The 16752-nt window shown below is 36.7% G+C and overlaps 1 protein-coding gene across 1 annotated transcript in view; it reads right to left on the minus strand.

Annotated features, from left to right (window-relative positions):
- CHST10 (carbohydrate sulfotransferase 10) overlaps positions 1–16752 on the minus strand; it is a 32970-nt gene that overhangs the window by 12108 nt on the left and 4110 nt on the right. Inside the window, exon 2 of the mRNA XM_044667033.1 lies at positions 7657–7748. Within this exon, the coding sequence (XP_044522968.1) occupies positions 7657–7748 (92 nt within the window). The remainder of the gene's footprint in view (positions 1–7656; positions 7749–16752) is intronic.

Raw genomic sequence — 16752 nt, forward strand, 5'->3', positions numbered from 1 at the left:
AGAGAGAGAGAGAGAGAGAGAGAGAGAGAGAGAGAGAGAGAGAGAGAGAGAGAGAGAGAGGCCAGCCACCTGCCACTGCCCTTGAGTGTTCTACCTCTTCATAATCTACTTGGGCAAGATAATGAGGCAGGTGGTCTGTTTACCTATTACTGGGCATGATGCTGCATAATTTCCTGAAAAGCTGTAGGAATCTTTTCATTCAGAAATTGCAGCAATGTGTGCTGTTCTCATTTAATTTTTTTTCCATTCCAGTTCTTCAGGTGTTTAAGGGCATAGAAGAAAGTAAAAACCAGAGTCCGTGTCTATATGAGAATGAACTGGAGGATGGTTTGGGGGGATACAGGTCAAATCAGTGGCATGTTGGTAAGTGTTTAATAACTAGCTTTTAAAAAATATGCATGACCCACTTTTAAGTTTAATCTGCAATATTAACATTCTCCATACATTTCTTAATTCTATCAATTTGATTTGAAGTGTTTCTTGATTTCCAGGGTGTAAACATTCACTGAAAATTTAACAACTGATTCCATAAGCTGGTTGGACCTGGTTGTAGCACACACCTATTGCTCAATTTCCATTATAATCAAATGCCTCTGTGACTAAAAAAAAACAACTTCAAACCTCTTGTATCCCAGGAAGACAAAACCCTTAGGGTTTGATATAAACCTCCCTCCCTCCTGATTTTTTTTCCTTATCTCTTTCCTACCCAAACCTGCCACCCACATTACCCCAAACCCAAAGGCCCCCCTGATTTCTACTGCCTTTTCTTTGCTGACTATTTCCAGTTTATCCTGTGGGTTGAAAGGACAATGGCATGGCCTGGGTTAGGGACCAAATGAGGAGAAGCCCAACAAAACAATGTCATGGCAGTAACTTGGGGCTGATGAAGGTTTTTTCCCCCCTGTTCCTAGTCTTCTTTGATAAAACACACCATTGATTTAATTAAGTTAACTCTTCTGGTATCCCCTTCAAGTGTTTTTATTTTAGAAAAAGAAGAAAAAAAACTCTTAAAATGATTCTTTTGAAGGCCCCTTATTTTATCCCTGCATATAGACAAAGACATATAAAATATGCCTAGTAAATATATATTATGTATGTATAATTATGCCTATGTAAATATAAATATATAAATAAATACATAGTGGACAGTTAGATGGCACAATGGACAGAGTGCTGGGTCTGGAAGCAAGAAGACATCTTCCTAATTCAAATCTGCCATGAGACACGTATTAGCTGTGTCATCCTGGGTAAGTCATTCAGTCTTGTTTGCCCCAGTTTCTTCATCTGTCAAATGAGCTGGAGAAGAAAATGGCAAACCGCTCCAGTATCTTTGCCAAGAAAATCCCAATTGGGGTCATGAAGAGTCAGACATAAACGAAAAATGGCTAAACCACAATTTAGACAATTGTGTGAAAGCACTGATATGACCTATATTAGACTATTAACTGCTTTGGGGAGAGGGAAGGAAGGAGGAAGGGAGAAAATCTGAATTGCAAAATGTCAGAAAATAGTTGTCAAAAATGGATTCTATGTGTAACTGAAAAAAATTCTTTAAAGTTTAAAAGCAACAACATGCACATATTCAAAATATATAATATAATATATATTATATGCATAGACACACTATCAAACTGCACTGATGGGAAGTTTCTGCCTAGAAGAGGTCTTTAACTGCTAATATGTTACTATAACAATATTATATATCATAATATTATCATCTCACTCGACATAATCAGAATGTTTGGAAATAATATAATTATATATGTTCTATCAATATATATGTGCCATGATATTAATCTATTCTATTTTTAATTTATTTAATATTTATTTAAACATAAAATATCTTATATAAGATTATTATGTACCAAATATATATTATATAATAATAGCTAGTACTTATATAGCATTTTAAGGCTTGCAAAGCACTTATATTATCTCATTTTATCCTGAAAACAATTCGGAGAAGTAGGTGTTATTATTATTTCTCATTTGGCAGATAAGGAAACTAAGACTAATAGTTTAAAGATTAAAAAATTTGCCTAGATTTTCATGGTGTCTGAGGCAAGATTTGAATTGTCTTCCTGACTCCGAATCAAGTACTTTATCCATTATACCACTCAGCTAACTGCCTTTATACAGTGAGATGATCTCTAATCCTATTTATACATACATTTGTTGTTCAGTTGTTTTCTGTCATGTCAAACTCTTCATGATCTTCTTTAGGGTTTTCTTGCTAATATACTGGAGTCATGCAAGACTCTAGAGTGGTTTGTCATTTCCTTCTCTAGCTCATTTGATGGATGAGGAAACTGAAGCAAATAGGGTTATGTGACTTACCTGGGATCACACAGTAAGTAGATTCTAGGGCCATATTTGAACTCAGGAAAATGTGTCTTCCTGAGACCAGGCCCAGTACTCTATCTTCTACCACACATAGACCACATTCCTAGGGATCCCAGAGGAGGAAAAAGCCAGGAAATTCACATGATTCTGTCCCTTCCAATTCAAGGTTGTTTCATAGGTTTCTATATCTATATCTATATCTATATCTATATCTATATCTATATCTATATCTATATCTATATCTATCTATATGTACACACACACTGTTGGACCTAGTCTAATGATAGGGTTCCTTTCCAAACAGCCAGTTTTAATCCTGCTTGCTCCATAAAGTACCATGTTGCACTGGGGCAAGGGCTGATCAGAAAGGGAATCATTTGACCCAACACAATTCCCTTCTATCTTCTTGATTTCCCCTTGAGGAGATTCCACACATGCTTTGCCTCCTTTTCTTTGGTCTCTCTGGGCTCATAACTCAGTTAATTCTGTCTCAGATAATCTCTTGGGAGCCTATGGATACACAAAGTCACAACAGACACACACACTTCTGTCTTCTTCTTCCTCAATTCTGTTCAGTTCTTGGTGAAAATAAATTTCTCTTATGTTTTCTTTCTCCCCTTCTCTCCTACTTATGAATCAAAATGCAACTCTATTTATGGATCACAAGCCTAAGAGTAGCCCTACCTATTTTAGCACCAGTTTTGAAATAAACTTTCGAAAAAAGTTCAAAGTTTATTATGATATTAAACTAGACTAGTTATCAACTTTCACAATCCTTGAAAATACCCAGAAATTTCACTAACTTTCTATTTTTTCATTTTCTAATTAAAGCACCAGCATTCAAGATAAAAACTAAAAACATTTCTTATTCAGTTTTATTTTTTAATTACTATTATTAGAGCAGTATTGTTTCCTACTATTTTTCATTGCAAATGTACAGCTAGATTATGGGTTCAAGAATTTGGGAACCTAACCACCCATTTATAAAATTGTTTCTATTGAAAATTTCTTCTAAGTTCCAAATAACTGACTTACAAACTCTGGAACATAACCTGTTGGGGATTTCCCGGTGTTTCACCAAACTTTAATGGTTTCTAATCTTTTTGCTTGGGCAAAGTTGATAGAGTGCTAAGCCTGGAGTCAGGAAGACTCATTTTCCTGAGTTCAAAACTGTTGTGAGGAAGATTAGATTAGGTATTGATTAGGAAGTACATAGCAGGAAGGAGCTGGAGCTGGGAATTCCAGGTTGGAATGAAGGAGCAAGAAGAAGGGACTTGGCTCTGAGTGGGACTCCATTAGGGGTTAACACAAACTGTGGTTAGCCCTGGGAGCACTCAGAGTAAAAGGACATCTTGCATCCTGATTTTCCCTGGGATCAAGCAAAAAGGACAAGATCTACAGAGTCAAGGGAAGAGGTGAAGTTTGAGTTCTGGTGGACAGTGCTTCAGGCAAAACCCTCTCTACTTGGTACCTGAGACAACTTTAGCTCCTGGCATCCAGACATCATCAGTGGATTGCAGTGAGAAATCCCAAAGCCACAAAAGCCCCAGCTGTACTCAAGCCTGGCAGGTTCCAGGTCTGAGGCAGAAACCCAGAGACTCCATTTACAGCTCCTTGGGCCCTGTTAGTTTAGATCACTTAGATAAGAGTAGAATAAGTCCTCCCATTGCCCTGTGGTTTTATCCTTTAGATTTTAAGTATAGAAATCCCTTTCCCACCTTTTAGTCTAACATAATTAAAGCTGTTAAGTCCCTTTTACCTTGTAAGCCTGTTACTATACTCTGGCCTAGTGGAAGCTGGGTGACAGTTAAGATCAACTGCCATTCCTGTGGAAATCCAGTAAACTCTGGTCTCTCCACCCTGGTCCAGTCTCTCATAAATCCTAGAGTGTGTTCCCACAAACTACTTAGTTTATTTTTAATATCCCTGGTGACCCCATTACCTTACTTATATTTTCCACAAATCTGGCCTCTGACACTTACTACACCTGTGTGACCCTTGGCCAAGTCACATAAACTTGTTTGCCTCAGTTTCCTCATCGGTAAAGTGATCTAAAAAAGGAATGGGAAATCATTTCATTTTCTTTGCTAAGAAAACCCCAAAGAGGGTCATCAGGAGTTGAACAACTCTTTTTGTTGGGTAATTGGGGGTAAGACTTGTGATTTTATCCCTGTAGAGAGTTCCCAGGTAAGGAACCTCCCTCTATCAATGCAGATCAACTTAAATTAAATTTAAAAAAAATTAAGCAACTTAAAGTCAACTATAGTCTTGGGAAGGCCCTTTGGGACCCTGAAAAGTAGTGACTTTTCCAAAGTCACACAACCAATATTGCCAGATGTGGAACCCAGGCTAATGACTTCTAATCTCACTTTATTCAACCTATGCCACAAACTTTCCTTTATTCTTTCCTCTCATGCAATAATTTCCTGATTACTTTTTCTCTCTTCATTTGTTTCCTCTTATCTTCATCTCTCTTTATCTCGTAATTTTATCTCATTATCTCATAATCTCATATCTCCTATTTTATCTTTTTTAAGTCTGGCAAACTATTTCTCTTTGGAAGACTTTACATAAACTAAGTAATGAGATTTAGGTCATATTATTCAATTAAAATACTGTTAACTAATTTCAGTCAAATCTTTCTTAACTGAAAATCTTTACTTTCCTTGCCCTTTTCTGAATATCCTATAATTTTTCTTTGTTTTCCCTGGCTCTACAATGCCACTACCTGAATGTCTCCAGAGCTTTGTAAGCTTAATGCTATCAATTCCCTTGTCACAGCAGAATGGAACATCTGATGCCTCTTACTCTATAAGGTATCCTCTTTCTTCCTGCAGACTCTACTTGTATTATTCATATAATACACACGCCCTGGGCAGGACCTATTTTCCCACAGAAATCACGAGAAGCATTATACAAATCAATTGTAGCTTATAGTCTGGCTAGTATAGTTTAGTGCTCAAATTGTAACTGGAGAAGGCTTATGCCACAGTGTCTCCTCTCACTGTCTCCAGGTAGGAGTGCAATCTAAACTACTTTTCAAATGTTTTATTGATGGGTTAAGAAAAGACCAACCATTAAAATCACCTCCTAATGACTTCTTTCCCACACAATAAAATCTTTTCTAACAAAAAACATATTCTTAAGCAAAACAAAATCAACCCACTGGTCAGGCCTCGCAATATATGCCTCATTTCATACCTATATTCCATAGATTCTCTCTGAGAAGTGGGAGGCCTTCTACATTATCTGTCTTCTTGAATTATAGTTGATGACCTAAACTATCCAGCCACACTAAAGTCTATAATGATATGAGAACACAGAATCCTCAGGAACCTAATCCAGATAATGGGAGGAAGATACTTTAGGATCAGAGAGGCTGAGTTATTAGTACATTTGACTTCTCCAACTAACAATGGTAAGCTCTGTTTAGATTTGCTCAGTCTTCATTTTGTGTTGCTAATGGGAAGTGGTTTCTTAGATTCAAGCCCAGTTCTTGGGATCCAGTAATTGTTTTATACATATTTTCTTTATTTTATCGCTATTCTCAGGCAGCATTTATCATCTGAAAAAATGATTTGAGGAGGTGGATTTCTATGAAAACATTTACAGTAAAGAAAAATTGAAAAATATTAGAGTATTAAAAAAGTAAAAAAATATTAAAAGGAATGTTAATTTAAGGCCCAATTTAAGTTTTATCTCCATCCATGAGCTTCTTTCCAATGACATGCTGGCTCTTAATGTCTTCCTCAGATAAAGTCAGGGTCATTCAGGTGAGCACATAATCCTCTCTTTGTTTCATATGTGTTAGTCTTTTCTCCCTAGCTAAGTCGCAAGAGCAGGGATCATGTCATACTTCCTCTGTATCCCTCACTGATATTTGTCACATTAATAATAAGTCACAATGGCTTCCATCATAAATCTCTAATATATTACGCCTTGTTTTCTTTGGGTTTTCTCTGAGGTTTTCAATACACACACACACATTCTTCCACACCTCTAGATATACCAGTTATATTCATATAAGAGTTGTGTTCCTCTAAAACACTGTGCGTAAATCAGATTTCTTTAAATGAATTATTTTCTAGAGAGAAGGGTAAGAGACTGGGCCTTGATGTATTAAAAAAATCATTATGTTAAATCCTTTTGTAAAGCAAGAAGTACTCTTGTATCTCTTAAAGCTAAGCACCAACGAATCAGGTTTGGACCCCCAAAAAAGGGCTGTATTCTGAGAAACCTGGTTAACTACCTACAAACTAAGATGTATTTGCCAATATATGAGTAGAAAGTAAAAGGAAAAAACACAGTCCTAATCTACTCTAGCTTTTGCCACAATAGTAAGTTGGCATCATATAATAATAATTATAATAATGCTAGCTAACAATTATCATATGCTTACTATAGGCCAGGCACTGTACTAAGTGCTTTATAATTATTATCTCATTTGGTCTTCAAAACAAGCTTGGGAGGTAAGTGGTATTATATATTGCCATTTTTCAGTGGGGGAAACAGAGGCAAACAGGTTAAATGACTTGCCCAGGTTCAAATAACTAGCAAATGTCTAAAGCCAAATTTGAACTCATCTTCTTGACTCTTTAGTCCAGCAGTCTGTATTATGGTACCACCTAGCTACTTCTATGCCACTTACTTCTTTTTTTTTTAACATTTATTAATATTCATTTTTAACATGGTTACATGATTCATGCTCCTACTTTCCCCTTCACCCCCCCGCTCCCGCCCCATGCCGACACACATTTATATGCCACTTACTTCTAATGCCACTGCATTTCACCTGCCAAGATAAGATTCTTTTGTCCACCTGAACCTTTGTTTGCATTTCTGCACCCACCACAGTTTCAGTTGCTCCATATGAAAATGTGACCATGATTGGTAGAAAGTGCCATTCTGGCAAAACCAAAGATGTACATTTTTTCCCCTCCCTCAATATCTTTTCCCTTTGGGATTCATTTACAAACTGACTAAATAAAACGGACCAGGTAGTTTTGGTCCTCTTTTGTGAAGTCTATTTGTTTTTCTCATCAATTTTATTTTATTTTTAAAACTCCAATTTTATTTTTGTTTTCACTTCCAAATTTTCTTTCCCTCTTTCCACTTCCTCTCCTACCCATTGAGAAGGCAAGTATAAAACATATTTCTATCGTGTTCTGAAAAAGGAAAAACCAAGAAAGAGAAAGAAAAGTGAAAAAAATGCTTTGATATGCACTCTGAGTCATTTGGTTTTCCATCTGGAGGTCAATAGCATTTTTCATCATTTTTCATGAATTTTAAAAGAAATTCCATTTCCCTTCTCACCTTTAGTTCTTTAGGCAAAAATTTCTCCTCTCGCAATTTTTCTAATTCTGGCATAGTTGTCAGGAATGGGAACTCTTGTTTGGCACCATATACTAAAAGACAAAGGAATATGATAAGCTGAAATGATCATCTTATCAGTATTTCATTTTGGAGTTATACATAGTTACTAAAAATTACCTGGGAATGAATATATCAGATAAATGCCTAGAGTCATTTTCTACCAGGAGAACATTATACACAGTAACTGAAACATTGTGGGATGATCAAATATAATTGACTTTGCTATTAATATCAATGCAATGATCCAGAACAATTCTAAGGGACTTATGAGAGAGAAAGAATGCTATCCATATCAAGAGAAAGAACTATGGGAGTAGAAATCCAGAAGAAAACATTATTTATCACTTGTTTATATGGGTATATGGTTTTGGGTTTGGGTTTTAAAAGATTACTTTATTACAAAAATTAATAATATGGAAGCAGGTTTTGAGTGATAATATATGTATAATTCAGTAGAATTGCTTGTCATCTCTAGAAGGCAGGAGGGAAAGGAGGGAAGGGAGACAATATGAATCATGTAACCATGGAAAAAAAGAAAAAAATAGTCATGTTCTATAAGTGAATCTAGTAGTTCTTAAAAAAAATTCATTCTGTTTCAATACAAAATACTTCTTAACAAATCCCCTAAAAAGTACATTCCCTATTTTAAGAGACTTATGAGAAAGAAAGCTATCCACATCCAAAGAAAGAACTGTGGGAGTAGAAACGCAGAAGAAAAACATATGATTGATCACATGGTTCGATGGGGATATGATTGGGGATGCTGACTTTAAATAATCACTCTATTGCAAATTTTTATAATATGGAAATAGGTTTTGAACAATGACACATATAAAACCCAGTGGAATTACTCGTTGGCTTTGGGAGGGAGGAGGGAGGAGGAGAGGGAAAGAACATGAATCAGGTAACCATGAAAAAATATTTGAAATTAATTAATTGAATAAATAAATTTTCAGAAAAAGGAAAAAGTACATTGCCTGAAAATGATGAATTATTAGCAAAAATAAATAATAGCAAAATTATTTTGCAAAAAATTAGCAAAAAAGAAAAAAGGATGCGCCTTTAGATTTAATAGGATAATTTTAAGTTGTATTTCATTCTGGTTGTTGCCTTTCCAAGTTGACTACATTTATACAGGGAGAACACCAAGGCTTATGCTGAAATGCAGTATGAATACTCTTGTCAGATATGCACATAAAGGCAAAAATATGAACCAGAGGTGGAGCTCAATGGCTCCATCTGCTTAACCTGGTTGTTTATTCTCTCCCACAGCTAATTTGAATACCAATCAAGGAGATTCTAGGATGTGAAAGGACCCTCATCTATCAAAGTTCCCACATAGATACCATAGGATTTTTTTGGATACCTAAACTTGCCATCAGGGATTTCTCATGAGTTAAAATAAATTTTCTAATCTTAAGTCAAATAGTTGCCTAGGACTGTGAAGAAAATTTGGTACCACAAAAGAAAGAATCAAATGAATAAAATTCATGGGAACCTAAAGCTTTTGTTAATTTTTGTCAGTGGCCTTGCTGGGGGAAAGGAAGGAAGAAGAGATGTTTTGGCTGTGTCCTAAAAGAATACCAGCTTGTCCTCATCTGGGATAGGCTTCTCAGCCATTGCACCTTAGCAGAGAATGTCAAATAGTAGATAGTCCTGATGGAGTTAAATAATTTAAATTCAGAAGATGAAGCAGAAAGCAGCTCAGCAACCATAAAATTAACAGAAAATCTCAGCAGAGATGACATGTTCAGTAGAGACATGAGACCTAGCATAGGACCCTGGTACTTTTGCAGTATTAAAGGTATGAGTTTACTTCTGTGTGTAGACTTTGGCCACATGCATTCCTAGAATATGCCCCATCACACACATTTCTTGTGAACCTGTGTGAATATTTCTTGTGAAATGTATGAATGGGGTATAACCTAGGAATGGAATATTTCCATATGTTTTCTGGCCATGGTTCCTCTACTTCTATGCCCTCCGTGGATATTCCTTGTGTTCTTTCTCTCTCTTTGTCCTTCAAACTTGTTGTGTGAAAATCTACAGGGGGATATTGCCATTTTAATTACTTTGCTATTTGGTTAAATACCTTTCGCTTTGAACCAGTCATTGGTTGGTACAAACAAATAATGTTGGAAGTATAATTCATGGGTCTGAGTTGCTGCTGTCTTGCATAATGCCTTGAAATTTATACACACACACACACACACACACACACACACATACTGTTCTAAGTCATAATCTTCTTTTGCCTCTGCTTTTTTTAATCCTACTTAACTTTATAATTTCCCCATGTTTCTTTGAATTATAATATATAACATAATATATAAGATATGACATTAATATTCCATTACAACTAGGATTTTTTTTTAGCCATTCTTCAATTGTTGAGCAAATATTTGTTTCTAGATTTTTGTTATCTACATCGTTATGAATGTTTCTGTACATGTGGGCCTATTGTTCTCTCTTTTACTGCCAGTCTTCTTGGGGGGTACTGGGTCAGAGTGTACACATGATTTGGTAACCTTTTTCATCAAATTTGAAATTGTTTTCACCAGCAGTAAATAAATGTGCCTGCCTGCTGATGTTGTATTTAGCAATGAGCTTTCCTTCTTCATTTTTTATTTGCTTTTTCCCCTAGGTGTTTCAGAATCAAGTTGTCTAGGGGGCCACTAGATGGCGCAGTAGATTGAGAGTCAGGCCTATAGACAAGAAGTCCTGGGTTCAAATTGGGCCTCAGACATTTCCTACCTGTGTGACCCTGGGCAAGTCACTTAATCCCCATTGCCTACCCCTCACCACTCTTCTGCCTTGGAACTGATACATATTATTGATTCTAAGGCGGAAGGTAAGGGTTTAAAAGAAAAAAAAGAATCAAATTGTCTGGGCTAATAGTGTCATCTGACATGGGGAGTGTACAAAATAAATTTCTCATAGAATTTTAGAGGTGGAAGATTCCTGAGAGCCCTCTAATCCAGCCAATACCTGAAGGAGCATGTCTTCTACAACATACCAAAACATGGTCCTCTAGCCTTTGCTTACCATTCTCCAGCAAGGAAGAAACTATTGCTTCTTACCTTCTTCCTCACAGGAACTGTGTCTGTACCATATTCCCTCCTCTTCTATCATAGTCATTCCCAACTCAATTAATTCTATTAAGAGTATTTCTGTTTCACCCATATATTCTCCTTAAACTCCTTTCTCTCCTCCTTACAAACTTTAGCCAAGATACTTCAAAAAATGGTCCTTCAACCATGTAACCATGTTAACTTTTTAAAAAAATAAATATTATTAAATGTTAAAAAAATTGTCCTTCATCTTTATTTTTCTTCATTCCATTTTTAAGGTAAAAGACAACCCCAATTATGGCTAAACATAAAATAAGGAGTGACATAATATGCTCAGAAAGGGAAAAACAAGTTGTTGTTTTTTTAAAATAAAAACTGATATAAGATTCCATTGTATGCAGTCATCGGCCTGGGTGTCTTTGTATATGACAGTAGTAGGATATATGTTGGGAAAGGTTAGGTCAGGTTCTTTCAGAATGCACAAGGAACAATAAATTGTTTTGGAAAATTCCACCTGTGTCAGTTCTGCTGAACCTCGTGTCTTAGGCTGCTTTTGCAACTTAGGCTCCTGAACCCAGTGAGTTTACACATTTGTGCCCTGCTTTATAGCTCTCCCAAGCTCCATACTGTTGAATGGAGTCATCTCATTGGGTTACTTGGGACCTCACTGACCTCATGGTTAGAACCTGTCCAGTGTTATCTCTGGAAACTCCAGCCCCTGGAGCCTTATTCTTAACCAGATATAGATCACTCCCAGCCCTTGGCTATTTTGCAAAACTTAATTCCTCCCAGTTACTGCCTCTACTAGTTGAAATATAAACTCTGTCCCTTTTGTGCTTCTTTTTGGCATTCCTATACTTTGGTGCAGTGTGATGTTCTGAATTGCAATTCTCTTTCTTCCTTTGGAACTTCCTTGAGAAATTCCCTTTCTCTTTATTCGTCCACAGTTAAATATGCTTTTCTCCAAATATCCAACACCAATGTTAAGTGACTTTTATGGCAACAATATTCTTTTCAATGCAAACACAATATTTTAGCTATCTTACGGGTTAAACAAGTTTTTGTGGGCTAGTGTGGGAACATAACTGCCAATTATAACATTGTTTCAATGAGAAAATATGTATTGTTTCCAACTAAACTTTTAAAATAGAAACAACCTGTTTCTAAGTTTGGGGACTTATTATTCATACACTAAAATACATTTAAATATATTTATATATTTTATACAGATATTGTATATATGTGTATATATGCACACACATGCACACACACATATATATGTATAGTGAAATATATGTATATTTCACTATAAGAAAGGTAGTGAGTGTGACAGGGCAGAAAGAGTTTTAAATTTATAGTCAAAAGCCTTGGGCTTAAATTTTGGCTCTTCCCACATGTCATTCACATGACTTTCTCAGTTTTCTCATTTGTAGAATGAGAGTGGTATACCAGATGACACCCAAAGTCTTTCCAGCTCCTAATCTCATGATTCTGTAAGAATAACTTGGCCTATCCCATTCCTGCATCTTCCTGGAATACTAGCCATTACTGAGGGCAAAACTTATGGCCCCATTCTTAGGATTATGCTTTTACATAACTGGAAGAAATGATAAATTTTAAATAGAGGTTAATGAAAGAAAGATGTCAGTTTTCCCCTTCCCCCATTCCAGTTCATGGAACTCTGGTTAAGAATCCTTGCTCTAAAAATAAATAAATAAATAAATAAATAAACAAATCTGCTTTATTTTATTGAAGAACTTTGGAAAAATCAGCTTTTCTGATCAGTTCCTGTAGCAGAGCAAGCCATTAAATACACACACACACACACACACACACACACACACACACACACACACACGTGTTAAAAAGAAAGAGATGCTCCCAAAGTAGATTTATATAGAAAAGTTGTTTGTTTTCACCCCCCACCCCAGCACAAAACCAGAAGAAGCAGACTGTCACTATAACTGAAATTACAACTGGCACACTGCTAAGCACTCAAACGAAGGATTTTCCATCTGCTTTATAGAAATGAAATTTCATTATATCAGATTTCACAGCATTTTAGGGTTCTCCTCCAAGTGTTTCCATTTAAGAATGCTTTAAAATAGGCTTTAAGTCTGAAAGGGATTTTGCTAGTACAAAGGAAATAAACTGTTAACAGCTGTGATTAAAAGATTTAAAGCCCCATATGTACACCTACTGTTAAAACTTCCTATTTTCTCTATATATTAAATAGCCCATCCATGATTAATTTTTTTTTAAACCCTTACCTTCTGTCTTGGAGTCAATACTGTGTGTTGGCTCCAAGGCAGAAGAGTGGTAAGGGTAGGCAATGGGGGTCAAGTGACTTACCCAGGGTCACACAGCTGGGAAGTGTCTGAGGCCAGATTTGAACCTAGGACCTCCCGTCTCTAGGCCTGGCTCTCAATCCAATGAGCTACCCAGCTGCTTCCCCCGCCTCCCCCATCCATGATTAATTTACTCAGCTTGCAAGGACATAATGTGGACATCCACAAAATCCAAAAAATGGGAATGATCATGAGAATTTCTGGTTCAGTTTCTGCTTCTGGAAAGGTGAAGACTGATACCAAAGTTGATGGATTTCTTTCCTCTTTTTAAAGATATCATTCAGGAATAGGTAGGGCAGTTTCCCCTGTGTTTTGGGAGCCTGTTCCAGGGCTCAATCTCTAGAACAGTCAAGAATTTTTTTATATCTAACTAAACACTCTAATTTAAACCCATATCTCCTTGGTTCAGTCCTTTGTGGAGATGGTCACCATCTTTTTTTTTCTTTTCTTTAAACCCTTATCTTCTTTCTTAGTATCAATCTCAAAACAGAAGGGTGACAAGGGTTTAGCAGTTAGGGTTGAGTGACTTGTCTAGGGTCATACAGCCAGGAAGTGTCTGAGGTCAATTTTGAACCCTGGTTGGATGTTCTATCTATTGTGCTTCCTAGCTGCCCCTGTGGTCACTATCTTTTTAAAAATATATATTTACCCATGTAAAATCTATATCTGATTGTTTATGGTCTCAGGGAAGTGGGTGAGCAGGGAGGGTTCAAAGAAGGGAGAGAATTTGGAACTTAAAACTTAAAAAAAAAAGAATGTCAGGGGGCAACTGGGTAGCTCAGTAGATTGAGAATCAGGCCTAGAGACGGGAGGTCCTAGGTTCAAATCTGGCCTCAGACACTTCCCAGCTGTGTGACCCTGGGCAAGTCGCTTGACCCCCATTGCCCACCCTTACCACTCTTCCACCTATGAGCCAATACATAGAAGTTAAGGGTTTAAAAAAAAAGGTCAAAAAATTGTTTTTACATGTAATGTAAATTTATTTAATGTAATGTAATATAATATTATTTAAAGATATCACACCTTAGCATTTTTTCATTCAGATTAAAAATACCACTTCCTTAGAGGGCTTATTTTCCATCCATTTATTATTCTTGGTCCCATTTCCCTAGTTTCTATCCATCCTTTTTAAAGTTCAAATCAGACCCACTTGTTTTAATTACCCCTTCTTTGCCCAGCATCTTGTTCCATGAGATAAAATATTTCAGGAAAATTCCTAGTTAACTTGTCCTTTTTTTTTTTTTTTTGTCTTGTCCTAGTTATCATTGAAAAGAACTCAAATATTTTTCAATTTTAAACATTTTTGATGGCTATGTTTCTAAACTGAATGAGATACTTCCTCTCTATTTTAAACAGAATATATGGATTTATTTCAGCTTTTTCTTTATGACTTAAGGGCATCATTATGGATATAAATTATTGTAATGTGTTATAACACCATGACGTCTTTGAAGTTCATTGATGTATACAGGGCTGTTTGTCTTTTTTCAGTCATGTCTGAGTTTTTATGAGCTCATATGGCGTTTTCTTAGCAAAGATACTAACGTGGTTTACCACTTCTCCAGCTCATTTTAGAGAGGAGGACACTGAGACAAACAGGGTTATGGGACTTGCCTAGGATCACATAATAAGTTTTGGATGCCATATTTCAACTCAGTTCTTCCTGACTCCAGACCCAACACTTGGCTGTCCAGGACAAGTGGGAGAGTGCTATAAAAATCTAGAAGAGAGGTGATAACTGAGTGAGTGGAGAGAAGGGATCCTAGGAGAAGGATGGGGTGGAGGTAGAAATAACAAGATCTGGCAGCTGTTTGGATACTTGAGATGAGGTAACGTGCATAGTCAATGCCAGGATTACAAATCTGAGACACTTGGAAGTATGGTGGTGCCTTCAACAGAGATGGGGGCTTTGCAAGGAACATTCATGATTTCTTCTTTGGACCTGATGAGTTTGAGGCATCTCTGGGATATCCAGTTTGAAATGTTCAATGAGGAGTGGGTGATTTGGACTGGAACCCAGAGTAGAACTAGGGATTGTTATATGGAATCATTTGAAAAATGATGATAATTATGCTCAAGGAACAGAGAGAAAAGAGAAGACAGTCCTGGATACAGCATTCTGGGACACAACTGCAGGTGTGACGTGAATGATGAGCCAGCAGAGGAGAATGAGAAGGGATCAGACAGGTAGAAGAACCAGAAAAGAGTAGTATCACAGAAACCCAGAGAAGAGAGAGAATCCAGGGTGGAATGTAGCACAGATGAGGAACAGACAGGACTAGCAAATTTGGTAATTAAAAGATTATTGTTAACTGGGGCAGTGAGTGGCACCTTAACTTCAAGTCCATCCTTAGATGCTTCATAAATGGGACCCTAAGCAGGTAAATTCATTTTTGTCTGCCTCAATTTCATCAATAAAATGGGGGCAGGTGTAGTCAAAATCAGAAGGGAAACAACAAATTGGGAAAAAATCTTTATAACAAAAAACTCTGACAGGGGTCTAATTACTCAAATATACAAGGAGTTAAATGAATTGTATAAAAAATCAAGCCATTCCCCAATTGATAAATGGGCAAGAGACACGAATAGGCAATTTTCAGGTAAAGAAATCAAAAGAATCAATAAGCACATGAGAAAGTGTTCTAAATCTCTAATAATTAGAGAAATGCAAATCAAAACAACTCTGAGGTATCACCTCACACCTAGCAGATTGGCTAAAATGAAAGAAGGGGAGAGTAATGAATGTTGGAGGGGATGTGGCAAAATTGGGACATTAATGCATTGCTGATGGAGTTGTGAACTGATCCAACCATTCTGGATGGCAATTTGGAACTATGCTCAAAGGGCTATAAAAGAATGCCTGCCCTTTGATCCAGCCATACCATTGCTGGGTTTGTACCCCAAAGAGATCATAGATAAACAGACTTGTACGAAAATATTCATAGCTGTGCTTTTTGTGGTGGCAAAAAACTGGAAAAGGAGGGGATGTCCTTCAATTGGGGAATGGCTGGACAAATTGTGGTATATGCTGGTGATGGAATACTATTGTGCTAAAAGGAATAATAAACTAGAGGAGATCCAGGTGAACTGGAAAGACCTCCAGGAACTGATGCAGAGTGAAAGGAGCAGAGCCAGAAGAACATTGTGCACAGAGACTGATATACTGTGGTAAGATCGAATGTAATGGGCTTCTGTACCAGCAGCAATACAATGACACAGGACAGCTCTGAGGGATTTATGGTAAAGATGCTACCCACATTTAGAGGAAGAACTGCAGGAGAGGAAACATATAAGAAAAACAGCTGCTTGAACGCATGGGTTGGGGTGGACATGATTGAGGATGTGGATTCGAAACTACCACATCAATGGAACTAACAACAATTTGGAAATAGGTCTTGAACAAGGACACATGTTAAAACCAGTGGAAATGTGCGTCGGCTACGGGAGGGGGGAGAGCGGGGAGGTGAAGGGGAAAGTAGGAGCATGTAACCATGTTAAAAATGAATATTAATAAATGATTAAAAAATAAAAAAATAAAAAAATAAATGAGGGCAGGTAACTAGCTTCATTAAGGCCACCATCTTTATTGCACATATATATATATATATATATATATA

Source organism: Gracilinanus agilis, chromosome 3 (assembly GCF_016433145.1).
Source record: "Gracilinanus agilis isolate LMUSP501 chromosome 3, AgileGrace, whole genome shotgun sequence".
NCBI classification, from domain to species: Eukaryota; Metazoa; Chordata; class Mammalia; order Didelphimorphia; family Didelphidae; genus Gracilinanus; species Gracilinanus agilis.